Source organism: Pseudorca crassidens, chromosome 5 (genome assembly GCF_039906515.1).
Source record: "Pseudorca crassidens isolate mPseCra1 chromosome 5, mPseCra1.hap1, whole genome shotgun sequence".
NCBI lineage: Eukaryota > Metazoa > Chordata > Mammalia > Artiodactyla > Delphinidae > Pseudorca > Pseudorca crassidens.
Genome location: NC_090300.1, coordinates 76,440,534 through 76,459,980, shown reverse-complemented (window position 1 = coordinate 76,459,980; position 19,447 = coordinate 76,440,534). Strand labels below are relative to the sequence as shown.

Genomic DNA, 19,447 nt, shown 5'->3' with positions numbered 1-19,447 from the left:
TTATTTTGTTTAAAGTTAGAATCACTTTTGGTTGGATAACTTGTTTTAATGACGTTACTGTAGAAAGATTTTTAAGAATTGGGACCAATCATTTTTAATTAAAATGAGAGGTCATGAAATTTAGAAACATGTGACTATTTGTTTAAACTGAATTATTTAATGAATATTATGCATCTTTTTTTTAAATAGATCTTTATTGGAGTATAATTGCTTCACAGTACCGTGTTAGTTTCTGTTGCACTATGCATCTTTTAATATCTTTCCCTATTGTATAAACAGCTCAGTGTTGTACCGAATGTCCAAGAGTAGTAGATTATTAAATCTGATAAATTTATTTGATTTTAAATAATTGTCAGTTATTGTTTTCCTTAAAGGGAATAATGCTGTTTTTGTTCATTATGAATACTTACCTTTTTTTTTTTTTTGCCCTTAAATGCTGACACAAGGCTGCATTACAGGTAAAAAAAAAAAGGAAAAGAACAAGATCCAGTCAAACTAAAAATTAAGGAAAAGTATGTCTAATGTAATTGTTTAGATTTTTTCAAGAACTGAAATTGATCAGTTGAAGAAACGATGCTATGCATATTCATGTACATGCCTTTTGGATATATGCACACATTTCTGATGGATTTATACCTAGGAATAAAACTGGGTCAGAGAGTGTGTATATATGTTCAGTGTTGGTAGATAATGCTGAATTATTTTTCAAAATGTTATACCACTCCTGGTAAGCAGCACTGTGTGAGAGTTCCCATTGCTGCTTGCCACCTTGTTGTATTGTGAAAGTTTTAAATTTTTTGCCTATTTTGGTGGTAGGTATTGACATCTTGTGGTTTTAATTTATGCTTTAGTCACTAATGACCTTCTCCCAAGTTTGTTGGTCATTTGGATATCCTCCTTGTTAAATGTCTGTTAGTCTTTCTCCCATTTTTCCATCATGTTGCCTAGCTAACTGTTGATCATATCTTCAAATATTCTGGATATTAGCCCCCCTTTGGGGTATATACGTTTTAAATTTTCACATAGTTTTTAAAATGTCTTTTCTGTGTGGTACTTTTTGTGTCCTTCCCAACCGAGGATCACAGTGGTATATCTCCTAAGGGTTTATAGATTTGCATCATCTTCTAAGTGTTTATAGATTTGCCTTTTATCAATATCTAGATTTTTTAATCAATCTGTAATTGGTTTTTTGTATATAGTATGAGGTAGAGATCCAGTTTCCTTTTATTTTCACATTGGTAGCTAAATGATCTAGATTCAGTTATTAAAAAGTTTGTTTCTCCCTACTACTCAGTGTTGTATACTGTTATACATCACATTTCCATACATGTGAGGTCTGTTTTGGACTCTATTCTGTTTTGTTGGTCTTTTTATCTTAATTATGCCAATACTGTGCTATCTTAATTATTTTAGCTTTATAGCATATCTTGATATCTGACAAAGCGAAGCCTCCTACCTTCTCTTCAAAAGTGAATTGCCAAAGTTCTGCATTTCCATATAAATTTCAGGAGTGGCTTTTTAGGTTACATAAAAATAGCTTTTGGGATTTTGATTGGGATTGCATTGGATCTGTGAATCAATTTGGGGAAAAATTGATATCTTTATTTTAAATGTCTTCTAGTCCATGAGCTTGAAATATTTCTCCATTTATTTGTTTTCTTTAATGTCCTTCATAAAGTTTGATAGTTTTCTTGTACATCTTTTGTTACATTGTATTGCAAATGTTATTGTAAATATTACCTTGTAAAAATTTCTTTTCTCACTGTTTACTTTTGTTCTATATTAGAATAAAATTTGATTTTTATGTATTGATTTTGTAACCAGTAGTCTTTTTAAGCTCTCTTTAATACTGACTTATCTCTGGATTCTTTTGGATGTTATGTGTACAAAGTCACATCATCTGCAAATAATTGTTTCCTTTACTTTTTGTTTATCTTGCTGGCTAGGACTTTCAAAATAAGCTTAAATCAAAGAGATAATAGTGGTCCTTCTTGTCCTTCTTGCAATTTCAAAAGAGAAAGCTTCTCTTAGAGTCCCCTCATTGGCCAGCCTTGGCCTTGCCTTCTATTCCTTGGGCCCCACACCAGAGCTTCAAGTTCTCCTGATGAGACAAACGCCCTTAATGGGAGACTTGGCTTCCTTGCTCTGCTTACCCCTGTGGCTTCCAATTTTCACTTATTCTTTTGCCTTTGAGTATTCCTTCCAATTTGTCAGCTCATCAGTGTATTTAAATTCTAATATTATATATTTTATTCAACATTATTGGTTGCTTTCATTATAAAATCATATCTATCACATTTTAAGTACTATAAAATATTAATTGATGTTAATAGGAATTATACTGAAGACTTAATTTATCTCAAGGAAAATAGTTGAAATTAGAAAAAAATACTTATAATGTATTGCAAAGATGCCGATGTTACAAATGAAATTTTTAGAATGTTGCCAAACTCAGTTACATCTGTTGCTGACTTAATTCTGTCTACATAATTAAATAAATTATAGCTTCAAGTAAATTTTAAATGAAGGAATTAAAATTTCCCTGATTTTTTCCCCCAAAGTATTAAAGCAGGAAGAAATGTAGCAATTTATTTACAGGTTATTTCATTTGATTATTTTGGATTATTATGTCTTTATGATTAAATTTTGAGAGATGTCAGCAGTGTTTGTTTTTAATTCTGAAGTTAGTCTGTTTCCTCTTTCCATAGTCTTAGAGTCAGATTTGGAAAGCCCTTAGGTGGTTCTCACTCCGTTTCCCCTCCAGTGCAGGACCCCCGCATCCCAGCGTTCTGGCAGGTGGTCATCCAGCCTCTACCAAAATCTTTCTCAAGACAGAAAGTCTACTACTCTCTAATAGGATAGCATTCTAATTTTGATTGTTGGTCCAGAAATAATTTTGAAAGTTTCAAGACTGATCTTTAGAGTTTTCAATTTGGGGATCACAGCAGTCTTGCAGTTTTGTTGAAATTACTTTGGAAATTCACCAGGAAATATTTTAAATATGGTAATTCTGATTTCAAAAATTCATGAATCCTTGGAGGAAAATTGAAAGTTTGAATTGCATTCAAGTGAAAACTAGAATGATTAGAATGATAGAAAATGCCTATGAGTGGTTCTATAGTCCTCATAAAAAAGTGAGCTCGGAATGCTTACTTCACACTGTGGTGCTTCTCCTTTGCAAAAATAATTTTATTTTAATCCTTTTTTGAACCCCCAAACAGTGGAGTTATTGTTTCTACCAGATTTTAAAGACTGCCATAATAGTAATATATTTAGAAAATAGTGGTAGATTTAAATAATCCCAATTAAATATACCCATATTCCTTTAAAAAAAATTGTTAGCAGACACATCACCATAAAATATTGGGATTAAATGAAAACATTTTAAACATAACACCTGTAGAATATCGAGTTATTCCCTTTATCTATTTGTATACATATTGTGCTTTTAATCACAGTGTATATACAATTTATTTACCCAAGCTGTATAATTTATAAAATTTATATTGTCTTTTCTCTTTTAATGTATATTCTGTATACTCATCTATGTTATTGCATAATAGTCTACTGGATTGAAATACATCAATATGTTGAAGCATTCTTCTATTTTTGAACATTTAGGTCTCCCCTGCTTTCTTATGAATATTGTTGATATAACTATCTTAATACAAAGCTTTTTACTGTTTGAGCTGTTTCTCTAGGATAGATTTGTTGTCTAGGGAAATCAGTAAAAATCATATGAACTTTTTAATGTGTTATTTTGTCTAGGATTTCTCCAGTGATGATTCTAAGCTAGAATATAATGTAGATGCTGCAAATGGCATTGTTATGGAAGGTTATCTGTTCAAACGAGCCAGCAATGCCTTCAAAACTTGGAACAGGTAATATATTTCAAATCTAGTCTTGCTCTTTCCATATTCTCAGTTTTCTGACTTTCCCTTTGGTTTGGCAACTCTTTCCTTCATAATTCTCTAAATTCACAGTCCCTAGTAACTTTCCTGAACCCAGTCCATTGAAGATAAGATAAGGCCCTTCTAGGAAAGGGGCCTTATGAAGCAAGTCAAAAGTAACAGTAGTAATTCTAAATTTTAAAATTTAAGCAAAGTTTAAACCAGGAAACAAGGAGACTTTTTATACTGCTTGGTCTGTAGTGACTAGATCATTACAATGAATAAATTTTTAAATGTGAGCTTCCTCCCATATTTGTTACCAAATAGATCTGATTGCAAATTATATTTTGAATATAATGGATGAATATGACAAGTGAGCTTTTTTTTTCCCCTTTGGGTTCCTCCCCTATATGCTGTTTATGTACATTTTTACTTAATTTTGGCTTGTGAATCTTTAAGTGAGGTGATTCTGATCTTTGGATCTTTGCAATAACTTTAACCAGGAGTTTTAGGATATGGAATTGTTTTTATGTGTGAAGTGAGTATGGCAGCTGGTGCTCCTTTTTTCTAAACTTGATGCCTACCAAAAACTTAAAATGTTTTTTTCTAAACTGATTTTTATATATATTGATCCAGTAAATGTCTTTTGAATGAATGTGTAAAATATTTTATTTTCTTATGTATTAATAAAGTGGAATAATTTCAAACATTAAAGCAAAAAAAAAAAAGATTGTATTGTCTCAGGATCATTCTTCTGAATAGCAGTGATTCAAGGATGCCTCCCTTCTTGCAAAAAAAAAAAAAAAGAATAGTTAGAACAGTTTTGTAATAATTGAAAATAGTATTGGGTTCTGGTTAATTGATACACTATTATATTATTGGTTGAATGTATATTATTTGCTGCTTGAACAGATATGCATTCACTTAATGATAGATTGTTTTCTTTTTAAAAAAAATGGACAGTAGCAAAATAAATAGAATTTTCTTGGTAAGTTTAATTTAGTATACATTTTTGTTAATTTAACTGGAAATGATTATGCTTGGATATTCAGTACATTGAAATGGATTCCTTGTGCACTAATTTTGAGTCCTTGGTGATGAGGTTATAGAAAAAACATTTACTGATATTTTCAAATGTCAGTGATACATTGAGTATTTCCATAGCATTCGATATTGTCAGATGTTTGAATGGTACATGGTGTGTTGTATTTGAAATAATTTTCCTTTACTTGAGAGTGAATATAAACTGGAAAGAATAATGATTATATTTGATATTAAGTCTCTTTGAGTTATGTAGAACTTTTTTTTTTTTGGTGGTACGCGGGCCTCTTACTGTTGTGGCCTCTCCCGTTGCGGAGCACAGGTTCCGGACGCGCAGGCTCAGCGGCCATGGCTCACGGGCCTAGCCGCTCCGTGACATGTGGGATCTTCCTGGACTGGGGCACGAACCCGTGTCCCCTGCATCGGCAGGCGGACTCTCAACCACTGCACCACCAGGGAAGCCCGAGTTATGTAGAACTTTAAAAATAATACATGAATATAGATGGATCAACTAGATGGTCTGGTTAAGAAATAATGTTTTAACTATTATAAAGTAAAAAAGAAAAATTAAAATTCTGTATTAAGCCAATAATCTTTGAAGCATTTCCTGGCAAATTTGCATAGCCAGAGTAGGAAATTAAAATCGTGTGGTTGTCAAATTTTTATAATAAAGATTTTTCAACTAGTATGGTTTCATGAGGTAATGTTAGAATTGAATTTTAACCTTCAGATTTCAAAACAACCTCCTTAAAGTTTAACACAGTGAAAATACAGTAAATCCATAGAAACTGTACCGTTATGTTAAGAAGAAATGAAATGAACTTCCATGGACTACTCCAATCAGAAATGCTCTCAGACTTCAAAATGAAGCACAGTAAGTGTTAGTGGAAAATCGCATTCCCACTTAGGACAACGGAAGAACATTAATTGACTTAAGCATGGACCTTTTGGTTTTTTATTATATGTTTCATGAATTTTATTAATTGGCATATACATTAAAACATAACTAAAATCAAGTAGGGAATAACTATAAAATTCTCAATTGTAGATATGTTACCTATCATTTGCCAAGTAAGGAAGACAATAACTTTGGAAATGAGGCCACTTTTTAAAGGAGATGCCATTTCTGTGTGATAGGATGACAGTTATTGATTAGAATCATAGATTGTAGTTAACACCCTAATTTTTAGTAAAGAAATGGAAGTGCAGGGAGATGGTTGCTCATTCAGGGTCACACAGCTGGTTTGTGACAAAATTGAGGCTCAAAACCTGGCTCTTTAAAAAACTTGCTATGGCAGATAGTCAAGAGACGACCAAGATCAGACGACAGTGGATCTACCCAGAATTAAGACTCCGTGCTTCCAGTGCAGGGGCGGGCGGGTTCGATCCGTGGTCGGAGAACTAAGATACCACATTACACGAGGCCAAAAAAAAATAAAATAAAACATAAAGGAAATGTCAAAAAAAGAAAGAAATAAAAAACTTGCTATGGAAATTCCAAACAATCTGAATTTTTTATTTTTTATCTTTTTTTTTTTTTTGCGGTACGTGGGCCTCTCACTGTTGTGGCCTCTCCTGTTGCGGAGCACAGGCTCCCGGCGTGCAGGCTCAGCGGCCATGGCTCACGGGCCCAGCCGCTCCACGGCATGTGGGATCTTCCCAGACCGGGGCACAAACCCGTGTACCCTGCATCAGCAGGCGGACTCTCAACCACTGTGCCACCAGGGAAGCCCACAATCTGTATTTTGATAAGACAAAATACAACTTCAATAACAACAAAAAAATAGCTTAAAAAATATTTTTAAAAACCTTCCTAATCCATTTGCATTATTAGGAATAAATTATGCATAGCAAATTAGTTTCATTTTCATACACCTTTAAAGAATATTTTGATGACAGCAGTAGTTAAAGGCAGAGTTCTAAGGAATATAGCATATAAACTATACAAATCCCTTTTTAAAAACAAAAGTCAAAACCTTGCAACAGAAGTCTTAAGTATTTTCTAGGTTATAGGTCAGTAGCTATAAAAGGGAGAAGAAAGAAAGAGTTATCTATTAAATGTTATTTAGAATTCTCTTCTGCTTTTCAATTTTAAAAATTTGGAATGTATCTAAATTTTTTTATATGAGGTTACCAAAAATCTAATGTTAGGAAGTACGTGCAAATAATTTCCCTTTACCTGTATATGACTTCCAGACTCTGCCCTGCTTCTCTAGTTAGTTCTCTATCTAGCTTGATTTAATATATTCTACGAGCCTCTGAATAAAAGACTGTGTATTTGTGATATTTGTGCCTTAACTTTAAAAATTCAGGAATTCAACTGTTCAAATGTACAGATTTTTTTTCTGCCCACCGTTTACGTTTGTTTTTGTTTTTTTTTAATTGTTTGTGGATTAGTTTTAGGAAACATACTTTCTTGTAGTTACTATAAGGTGCCAATCATATGATGACAAATTTGCCATTGTCTATAGTTTTATGGAGTAGAAGCATACAATATTTTCAAAAGGAACTTTTTAAAAAGATCTTCCTGAGGGAAATGTGAATTTGACTAGGAATTCCCAGGTAGTTTTAAAACCTGACCCTGTGTTTCATAAAATCTAAGTATATCTTGAAAGCATCATTCTATGATCTGAAATTTAACCAAAGAGATGGTATTTTGTGTGATATGATTGAAATAGCGTAAGGAGTGAAACGTTTTATGTCTTATGTGAATTGTTGAGCTTGTTTCTGGTTGGCTTCAGATTTCTGGTGTCTCTTAAGATTTTTATATTTCTATAATATACATTTTTTGATGATGTGATATCTACAAAATAGTCTTTCCATACCAGGCCATCTTCTCAGTGTGTCAGCTTTACTTCAAGCTCAAGTCAGTGCTAGATGGATTACTAATACCTGTATATCTCTTTTGCTTTTAATGATAAATTTAGAAAAGATGAAGGAACAAGGAAAATAATTAAATATTAACATTATTTAGTAGTGAGGTGTTAAAACGAATAAAGAAGTTGAATAATTACATGCTGTGCTCAGTCTTTGTTGAATTAGAAAATATAGCTAAAAGCATAAAATGTATTATATATAGTATCTTAATCTAGTACAGATACAAATAAGAAGTGTATAGATAGATTAAAGATAAACTCTACTTATGTGTGGCCTTAGAGTCTCCACTATCATTTGACAAAAAGAGGGTGAGCAGATGGGAGGAACTTTTCCTTATGGAAAGTTCTCATTTGTTTCAGGTATATATATATATATATATATATATATATATATATATATATATATATAAACTGTAGTGATTATTTCCTTTAAATTTTTAAGATGAGGAAAGGTACTATTTATATTTTACAGCTGTGACCATAGAGGCAGAAAATAATAGCAGAGTGTGCTAAGTCCTACCAGAACCTTCTATACCATAATGCTTTGAAGAAAATTTTGAATATTTCTGAAATATTAGCATTTCAGATCCCTAAGAATTGGAATTAACTGTATAAATGCATGTATGTATAATATGTGAGCAAAATACAACAGATACTTTTGACTCTTTTGTTAGGTTATGAGCTTAAGCTGGTTCCTTTAATTCTTGCTTTATTTTCATATCATGCTAGTCTTTTGCTTATTTTGCACATTTGCGTTTTCATTCTTTTACCACCTTTCCCTTATGTTTTAATCCTGCCCCATTTTTTCACATGACAGGAAAAAGCCCGATCATATCAGGTACCAAATGGCTTCCTTCCCCTCACCCCTACCTTACTCCAGTTTCCTCTTTGGCACGAGAAAGCTCATAATTAACCTGCATTTCAATTGGATTACTTGCAATGGATATAAAGTCTCATGTTTTAAATTGGGAAGAAAGTGTAATTCTTATTTGAGGAATGGAATTATACCTTTTCATTGCTTATCTCCTCTATTTGTTTTAATCTGGAAAAGAACATTTGATATGTATATAGTTATCCAAAGAAGATATAGATTGAGTAATACGAATACCTTTATATATATGTGTGTGTCTGTATTTTTTAAGGGAAATAAGCTAGTAAATGCTTTTTAAATTTTTTAAACAGTAATTAGGAATTAGCCCCTTTGGTAATCACCTTATTAATTATGTTTAAAGGAAACATTGTCAGTTCCTAGCTTTTGTTTGTTTTACCATTTTGGTCTTTTTCCTTGTGAAAAACTAAATTGAATTTTAGATAAAGGAACATATACATGTTCAGGCTTTTAGTTTTGTTAAATGTTCACCTTTTTGGCACCTCTGTGCCAGATGTGTGCATGAATCCATCGTCTGTATAGTTTTAGTGGTAAAGCTTCTACAGATTTAGAAGTCTGACTTTTACCCATGTTCTTGATTTTGAGTTCCGGGACGAGTGCTCAAAAATTGTAAAAGGTACTTGATTTCTTTTTTAATGTATTCCCTCCCCACCAAAATTCTGTCATCCTATGGCTCTCATTGGTATTTAAAAATTAATAATATTTGTTTATGAATGTAATATTTTGGTCTAAAATCTTTATCATGTTATCTCAGTTTGAGATAGATATAAAGTGGTGTCGTAGTTTTCTTAAAACCAAGAAATTTTCCTTTTTAAAAACTTTTATATTTTGGCTTTGTGGTCAGTTTGTGAATCTTGCAGAATATAGTGTAGTTGTCAGCACAATGCTTTCCAACATTTGTCTTTTTTATTATTTAATTACCTTTTAAAGAATCTTCAAATTACAGGTAGCATGAACTTGAAAAATATTAAATATTTTTGCATATCGCATAGACTATGAACTGTCTCATTTTTCCTTTTATTAAAATTGTTAATAATAACTAGGATTATCCTACAGGAGCAATTTAAAATTATATTTTATTTTACTTACCTGATTAAGGTCTTCATCAGTGTAAATGAGTAAAGTTAACTTTTTTCTTTTTTTAATGGCAGAGGAGGGGAGATAGTATCATAACACATACTGATCTTAGTAATTAAAATATTTTTCTACCTAGGATATATTGTGGGGTTGTTTTTCCTTAGGAGATGTCAAATTAAGATGAATTTATAGTGTATACAAAAACTAATGATGTGAGAGAGTTACCCAGAAGCAGATAGATGGTAGGGGAACTGAGTTTCAGAAATACAAATGATCTATAAAGTTAATAATGAGAGGAAATTGTCTCTAACAAAAAAAAAATTAAGTTTTTATCTAGTATTTTGTTATTTATGTTTAGAGGCTATTCTAAGATTCAGCAGGTCAAAAGAAATTTATTTTTTGAAGACCTCAGAAGCATGAAAAGTTTACATGGATGTTTTTCCATTGTGCAATAAAATTCATTGTAGTTTTTCATCAAATTATATAATATGATTACTATATATAAAATATAAGAATTTTTATTAATATGGTTTACGCTACTTCAAATGATTTTTTAAAAAAACACTTTAATCAATATCAGAGATTGTTTCCATTGCATGTCATCCCATGTGGCAGGGCTGCACCATTTTGTTTGTTTGGAGGTATTTCCTTTAACATTTCTAACCAACCATGTGTTCCAAAGCAAAGAGACCCAGAAGTTCTTCCTTTTCTAGCTCACCTCTTGATGATTTGCATTTAGAGGCAACCCACTTGGTTTTATCTAGATGCTTATTTAACAGTCTCTATTTTAATGGTAACGGTGATACCTTTTTAAATAGCAAGAAAACCTAACAATCTGTCTAGCTTAAAAATAGAAAAGCATCTAATCATTTTCTCAGCTTTGGAGAATTAACTTAATTTTTTAAAATAGAAATTCTAAATATGTCTAAATACAATTTTTAGTGCTTTGTATTAGTATCAATGAAAAGGTAGAATCTCTATCTGCTAATAGATTAATAACTAATGTTTATGATAGAAATCATCTCACATGAAACTAATTTTAAAATAATGACTCAAATATTGTTTTACCTTTCATGCTTGATGAGAGTTTTTGCTTCCTTTTATGAATGGCTTTTGGCTGTGATTTTTTTTTTTGTAAGTCTTTAGGTCCTTTTACTGTTTTAATAAATTAGAATTAGTAAATATGCCATACGTAGCTTAGTTTTTTCTTCTAAAGAAGATTGCAAGTATAGTGTTTGCCAATTAATGTATAGTAATGAGCAGAACAATAGTTGGGTGACTCATTTTTAGTCATAACTTTGATTATTCTGCTTAGAAGTATTTTACATGAAAGTAAGCCCAAGTGAATTGGCACCTATCTCCTGTGATGTCAGTTCTAAAAGGATGATACAATTTTCTGTTTTGCTTAACAAATCAAATGCTGAATTAGCTTCAGAAAGGTTGAAAACAAAGCACCATTTATTTCAGTCTTTTATTGTATACAAATGAAGTCTTATTTATAATATAATTTTATTTCTACTTTATAACAAAAGCAAATTATTTTGGGGGAAAGATTTAGTTATTTTTGAGGAAGCTCAAAAAGCTAAATTTTTATTTTAAAACAATTATTATTTGGTAATGACATAAAGGATGACAACTTTCGTTAGGATATAAATTTCTGACATAAAAATGAATCAAAATATAGTAATTTTATTTTCCTAATCTGTGGTTTTAAAATTGCCTGAAATTGTTTTTTTACTTTCAGTAGTTATCTATCTCATTGACATCAGTTTATATAAAGCAAAACAAAACAATGCACTTCTAAAAACATAATTACCATAAACTGATTTTCTAGTGCTTTCCCCAATATTTCTTTTCTAACAACAACTGAAATAAATTATGTTTGTGAAAACGTAATCTATTTTGTATTTATTTAGACGCTGGTTTTCAATACAGAATAATCAGTTGGTTTACCAGAAAAAGTTTAAGGTAGGTGTTTTGTTAATAAGTGAAAACCCATTGAGTCCCCAGTTTAAGTTTTTTTTTTTTTTTTTTTTTTCAGGATTTTTTGTTTTATTTCCATTTCCTTTTTAAAATACAGTGCCCTAGTTTTTGTGATTTTCTTATTTTGTTAAAGAAGAAGGGTGAGCTCATTAGAAAGGAAAACTGAAAAGTTTAAGTTTTTTAACTGTTCCTTTTGGTAAAGCATTGAAGTCCATAAATATGCATGTGTGCAAGATTACTGTTTATTAGTTTTATGTTTGTGTATGTATAAGAGGACTCAGAAGTGGAAAGTGTCAACATTGTGTCCTGAATTCTTAGTTCCTAGCTTTGAGATGGATTTTTCTGTGTCCCAGGATTATTACTTTTATTCCTTCACATGTTTCTTTGTCCAGCTGTGAGATAGGAATTCCCTAGTACTGTTTTGATGCTGAAGGAAAGGGTGCCTTTTAAGAAATTTCACCTTAGGGCCAAAAGTGGTAATGGAGAAAGGTTAATAATTACATTAAAGTGTAAGCTTGAATTAATTTAAATAGAAACTTTTAAATTTGTTAACATTGTTTTTACATGTTTGTTTTCCTGAACCTGATTTTAAGAGTGAGGTATTTTTATTTAATGGAAAGGCATAATGAGATTATATGTGACTTGAGAATGTTAAAGATAATTAGAGAAGAAGAACTATTAGTTAATTGATGACTTGATTTTTACCTAGTTAGTCTTTATGAATGATGTATTCACCTGTAAATTTCAAATATCCACTTTACTCTTGAGATGACACAATGTGAAATTTTACTTGCTATTCTATGGTAGCAGGTTTATTCCATAGAAGTTCTTTATTCTAACTAATTAGTCCATGGTTATTTCTACTCTGATAAGCTTGGTTTTGAGTTTATTTTTTTATTAAGTAGTAAAAAATGATTTAAAATTTCTCATTTTCTTAGGTATTTTAAGAAGCACGTATAGGCTTCTTATTTTTCTTTCAGTTATTTAAACTTGACTCATGAAAGCCTTCTTGTTTTGGAGGAAAGTAGCTTTTATTATATGTGAGTAAGGATCAGGAGAGAAATCGATATGAAAGAAAATAGAAGAAAATGAACAGAAAGCTAACATTTATTGAGCACTTGCTAATTAACTACCAAGTGTTGGACTAAGTTTATATAAACTATTTCATTTAATTCTTATACAGCAGTTTTATGAGGCAGATAAAATTATTAACAGGGCAGAATTACCTTTATTAGTTATATCTATGTTGATAACTCCTATTTCTAATCTAAAATAAGATAAAATATAAACCTTTAAAATTAGACCATTTATTCCAAGTACTGTTTTTAAGTATGTTTTTATTGGTAGTTGGTATTTAAAACCTAGGTTGATAAATATAGGGGTTTTGTTTCCTTATTGTAGGATAATCCCACTGTGGTGGTAGAAGATCTAAGGCTCTGTACAGTGAAACATTGTGAGGACATAGAACGACGATTCTGCTTTGAGGTGGTCTCTCCAACAAAGTGAGTGGTTCTAAAGAATTTGAGAGTTGCTTTTATGTTTCCATAGCTTGTCTTAAAGAATTTTCCAGAATACAGAGAGATCTGTGTTGCAGTTGTGATTATATGAGCTAAAGAGGAAAAAAGTGCTCTAAAAGTAAATTTTAATAATTAATGATTACACGTATTAAGTCAGATACTTATGTAACTTCTACCCAGTATCGTATTCTTCAAATTCTATAAAGATTGATGTGGCCATGTGAAAACATGTTAACTGTCATGGTAATGAACTGAAGTCATATATCAGATAAATTTCTTTGATAACTATCATTTCATATATCTACCCAATGGAAAAAATTAATGTTATTTTATGTGGCAAATTTAAAGTTGTTTTTTTTTTTTAATATACAGGAATGGGTGATTTGTTTTCAGTAGGTAATTTATTTCATTGGTTCCTTGATTTCTTTATGAACATACCCTGTCGTAAAGATAGGTGAAATAAAACCTTTCAACAGAAATTAGTTTTTGTTAGAAAATTATTAAATAACAAAGTGGACAAAAAAGTAAACCTTCTTATTTTTTGGTTTAATTTAGTGTCTGAGAAAACAATGTTATTTCCTTTTAGAAGTTGTATGCTTCAGGCAGATTCTGAAAAGCTGCGCCAGGCATGGATTAAGGCTGTTCAGACCAGTATTGCTACTGCTTATAGAGAGAAGGGTGATGAATCGGAGGTTAGTAAACAATATTGTAATGCCAAGTGATACATTAACAAAGTTTCTAATTTTAGTCGCAACATTGCATGATTATTAAAACTTTCTTTTTTATGGAGGATAATTTTTTTTGTAATTGAAATGGGTTTTATTTTTAAATTGTAGATTCCATTCTCTTGCTTATTTCTCTTTATTTATCATTTTATATATATGTTTAATATATATTTAATATATATATTTATGTTTAATCCATTATTTCAATATGTGTCCCAGGTATTCTGATGCAAGTATTTTTCCCCAAATATTTTATTATTCTAATAAAACAGTGAATGTGAAAGGTATTTAAAATTAAAACTGGGTGAAAAGCAAAAAAGGAAAGCTCATATTTTAGTGGAAATCTCCCTGGAGAAGATAAACTAAATATAGAGTCTTGGGTTGTAGTCTGGCTTTAGCTACCCAGTGAGTTTACAAACTCCTTTGAGCAAGGCCTTGAGTGAGTCTTAAGAAATGGAACTCACCACTTCCCCCCACTAGCTTCCTGAAAATGTGACATTTGTGAATCTGTACATGTCTGAAAATGTCTGTATTCTATCCTCACATTTGTTTGATAGTTTGGTTGAGTGTGGAATTTTTAGGTTGGAAATGATTATTCTTAAAAATTTTAATGGCAGTGTTTTTCTTGTTTCCAGAGTTGTTGTTGGAGTCTTTCTTGTTACCAGTCTTTAGTATTCCTCCTCTCCAATTTCTTTGTTTTCTTTTTCTGGAATTTCTGGACTGGTCTTATGATTTTCTTATTTTTTGTGTTTTTTGTTCTGCATTCTGGGAGATTTTATCAGTTAGTCTTCCAAACCTTCTATTGAATATTTCATTTCTGCTAGCACATATTTAATTTCCAAGAGATCCTTTTTGTTTGCTGAATGTTTGTACATACAAACTTGTTCTTTTCTCATATATGCAGTGTTAGAGTTGTGGTTCTTAATCTTGACTGCACATTAGGATAACACACGAAGCTTTAAAAAATCCCAGTGCTTAGGTCCCACCCCAGAACAATTGAATGGAGTTGGGACCCAGGCATCAATATTTTTAAAAGCTTTCTAAATGATTTCTGTGTATAGACAATGTTGAGAACCATTTTATTAGGGGCTTTCCTTGGCTTTCTGGTAATCTGCTCATGGTTGCAAGTTAAGGACTAACCTCTTCGGAAGCTCTGAGAACACAGTTAGGACTTCGCTGACTGTGAGCTTCAGCAAAGTGTGGACCATTTGTTGAGGAACAACCAGAGTTATGGTCTTTGGAGTCTTTTCAGCTAAGATTCCCCAGAGAAGACTCACCAATCTCCTGCATAGGGATAAGGGCCTGGCTTGGAGCTAATTGCTGACCGCAGCATTCGGTGTGTATACATTAATTTAATCCTCTGCCTTCCACCTTTTAGGTAAACCCCATCCAGTCACTTTCTGTTTTACTTTCCCAGAGAATAAACCTCTAGTCATTTGTGTGTCTTTGTAGAGAGCAGTCCACTAATGGCAGTGTTGGGGAGGGCACCTTCGATCTAACTGCTTCTTAAACGATCAGTCCTCCTACTTTCATCCCCACTTCCAAGATAACTGGTATAAATCCTTGAGTCCTTTGAATATTATGTGATATAAATTGAGGGACTCTTAGATTTTTCTTATTATTTCCTTAGATTTTACCTTGGTCTACTCAGTTACCATTCATCCAGCCACTCTTCAGCTCCCCAAGTTTTGTTGCTCTTATTTTCTTTCTTGTTCTCTCTATTCTTGTGGATAAATGTCTTAATTTTTTTAAATAAAAAAGCTTAAGTTTTTAAAAGTAGATTACAGATATCATGTCATTCCACACTTAATAGTAATTTCTTAATATCGTCTGTAACCCATTCTATATTCATGTGTCTTCAGTTGTCCTAAAAATGTCTTTTACAACCTGTTTTACAAAGTAGGATCTCTTCTATGACTGGGCATTGCATCTGGTCTTACGTTCCTTGTCTTTCCATCTAGAACAGTTCTTTTTTTTTCATAACAATGACGTGCTGAAAAGGTTAGGCTATTTGTTCCTATAGAATTCCTTCTCATAGATTGCAACATAGATAATGTGTATACTTCATGCTGCAACAGGAGACATACAATATTATTATCCAGCCACTGTTAATGCGAAAATGTTCTGTGTGAACATGAAGCAGACACATTGGATTAGGTAGATGACAATATGATCCCTCCATTGTCATGTTACATTTCCTTTTTTGTTCCCAGTCTACTTTGTTATTTTTTGTAACAAAATCTACCTTGTGTTACTTTGACCCTATAAGATCTGTGCTCCATCAACCATTCATCTAATAGTTTTATAACTGAATTTGTAATTTCATTAGGAATTGCAAAATGATGATTTTTCTAATTCTGTCATTCCCGTCTGCATTCCTGTGTGAAATACAGGTTTTCTTCATCAACGGAGCTATTTAGTTAGTTTAATAAAATGCTTGATTTTTTGCTTTTAATTACCACATTTGGTTGATTTATTAGCTACCTTAAGTGGGGACAGATACATGTTTTTTGGGATATCATTATACACTCATGGATTTTTGGTAAATACAGTGGGTCCCAATTAATTGCGGTAATTACTCTTTTTTCATATTCAGATTATCACAACTTTGTCCATTAAGGGCTCTGGGTAATTACCTTTAAAAAAATTCTCTAGTTTTTAGCGGAGTTTTGAGAGGGAACAAATTTAGGTGTGTATCCAGATCATCTTGATGAAGGAGCTAGTGGTGTTGCTGAAATACCTGTTAGCAAAATCATACACCAGAAATAGCAGGGATTACAGGAAAAATAGGGATAGGGCCAACCTAAAAAACCGTGTAAGTTTGTAACTTGAATAATTTTTGGAACTTTAGAATCTCAGTAAAAATATTGGCTTGGCCAAAAAGTTTGTTTGGTTTTAAGTCAAGATAAAAGACACATTTTTCATGAAGAACTTTATGGAACAACTTATTCACTACCAAATGAGCTTTTTGGCCAACCCAATATTAGCCTAGTTAAATTCCTAATAAATGAACACTATAATATAGAATACAGATAGGACTTAACTTTAAAAATTGGTGAGGATAGCTTAAAGGAAGGGTACAGAAGGATTGAGGCTTTGGTGACATATACAAAGTACATAAAGATCAGAGAGAATGGTGCAGTAAACACTTTCAAGTCATAGCACATGGCCAAAATGAGCCAAGAAGAATGGGGAGATGGGTGTCATTTTCAGTCCTGTGTTCCTTGAGGTGGCCAGCCCAAGTTCTGCTGTGTTAGTGTACTTTGCTTTCGGCCAAAAGCATTAGCTAATAAAGAAAAAATTGGGACTGAACCAACATGATTTCTGCATTATATTGACATCCTTTCTCTATATGATAATTGCTTATGAGCTAATTCACATTATCAAACATGTTTTAGTAAAGCAGATTTTATTTCTTTTTTAAAAAAAATTTTAAAGTAATCTCAAATTTATAGAGAAGTTCCAAGTATAATACAAACAATTTTTTCCCCTGAACTGTTTCAGAGTAAGCTGCTAACATATGCCCCATCACCCATTATTAATTTAGTGAGTAATTCCCACAATTAGGACATTTCTCCTGTATAAGCATAGTACAGTCATCAAAATCAAGAAATGAGCATTGATGCATTACTTCCATTTAATTCTCAAATATCATTGTTTTAACAGTTGTCCCAGTAATGTTCTTTACAGCAAAAAGATGCAGTTCAGAAGCACAGGTCTCTTTTAGTTGTCATGACTCTTCAGTTTCCTTCAGTTAGGAATAGTCCCTCAGTCTTACTTTGACCTTGACCTTGGTTGTATTCAAGATTACAGATTTCTGTAGAATGTCCCTCATTGTTGGTTTGTTTACTCACAAGGTTATGCATCTTTTGTAGGAATGTTGTATAAATGATGCTGTGTTCTTCTCACTGCATCCTTTCAGGTGGCACAAGATTTTGATTTGTCCCGTTATTGGTGATGTTAACTTTGATCACTTGAGTAAGGTAGTGTCTGCTAGACTTCTCTACTGTAATGTTATCTTTGTAATAGTATTTTGTGTGTGTGTGGGGGGGGTACTTTGAGACTATGTAGATATTCTGTTCCTCATCGGGCTTTAAATTTTAAAATATAATTATATCAAGATAGGCCTCTATTTTATTCAATGTATTATAATTCATTACTATCATTATTTGTTTTGTTTCTCAAATTGACCCAAGTTTGGCCAATCCAGTGGAGCCCTGGATTCTGTATCCTTTTGACATGTTCCCAACAATCTTTGAGTTGTTCTCTACTTTCTAACATGATGAGATGTTCCGAGTTCATCTTCTTGTAGTTTCTCTGTACTAGCCTTGAAATCAGTAGTTTCTGCAAACTGCCCTAGTTCTTTTTCGTGGAGAATAGTTTGTAGAAACCAAGATAAGGGAATATACATGTATATATACATATATACACATTTACATCTGTATAACTTTATGTATCTATTTGTATTGAAACCATTAGGGCACCTGTTGGTATCTCCAGTCCTAATTTAATATAACAGGGTTTGTTCTAACTCTCTCCCTTTTTATATAAATGAGCCCTTTGTCTGCAGTGAGAAATCTGGCTCCCACTTATTTTTAGCAGGTTTAGTTACGTAATCAGTTCCCCTGTATGTGACCAATATCCCTTCCCTGCTGCCATTTCCCACCTGCCAGGCTCTAACATCTCTCACTAGGTGGCACTCCCACTTTGTAGTTCCTCTCTATCCTCAGGCTCTCATTTCCTTTGTTGGGCTGTCTCCCTATGCAAATACCCTCCTTCTGCTGCTTGGGAACAGCAACCTGCACAGGGTCACTCTCACTTGAGGGTATGCTCCTCACCCAACTGAGTCCTCTCTGGCATACTGTATCCCCACACTTTCTTTGCTTAGCCCCACCTAACGGCTATTGAATTGAGTTTTCAAGAAGGGCAAGACAAGGGCCAAATTATATTTCTGTTGATTTTATACTAAAATACTGGCTTGTTGAAATGTTTTTAAACCAGAAGACTTTTTAGGTCATATCTTTAATTGCTTAGGATCCCCAAACTACATGTTTGTATTTGGTCGTTATTGGTATAGACTTTGTTGTTCACTTAAAAAATTAGCTTTTTGCTTATCTACCACCTTTGCTTTTCTCCTCGTTTCACCTGAGATTTTAGACATCGTGCATTCTGTTGTTGATTCACTCGTAATTATAATTATGCAAGTGATCTCCTCATTAGTAAAAGGCCATATCATTTTCAGTAATTCACTGCAGTAATTGAAACAACTTGCTTGCAGTTCATTGAATACCTTGGAAAAACTTGGTATAAAATAGTATTTATTTTATTCTTGAGTCTTTATAGTCTCACGTGTACTCTCTCTGTCTCTCATCCTGCGTGTTAATTTACTGTTCCCCTTTCTCTTTGCCATTTTATCTTGTACGTACATTCATTGTGTCGGGTTATTTTT

General features: G+C 32.3%; 1 protein-coding gene across 7 annotated transcripts in view; it reads left to right on the top strand.

Annotated features, from left to right (window-relative positions):
* Positions 1-19,447, top strand: part of ACAP2 (ArfGAP with coiled-coil, ankyrin repeat and PH domains 2) — a 164,605-nt gene that overhangs the window by 123,479 nt on the left and 21,679 nt on the right. For 6 of the 7 annotated variants that reach the window (XM_067738484.1, XM_067738485.1, XM_067738482.1 and 3 more), the window contains 5 exons: positions 3,769-3,881; positions 8,625-8,645; positions 11,690-11,741; positions 13,158-13,258; positions 13,860-13,965. In XM_067738484.1, coding sequence (XP_067594585.1) covers positions 3,769-3,881; positions 8,625-8,645; positions 11,690-11,741; positions 13,158-13,258; positions 13,860-13,965 — 393 coding nt within the window. The remainder of the gene's footprint in view (positions 1-3,768; positions 3,882-8,624; positions 8,646-11,689; positions 11,742-13,157; positions 13,259-13,859; positions 13,966-19,447) is intronic. The other variant, XM_067738480.1, reaches the window with a different exon arrangement.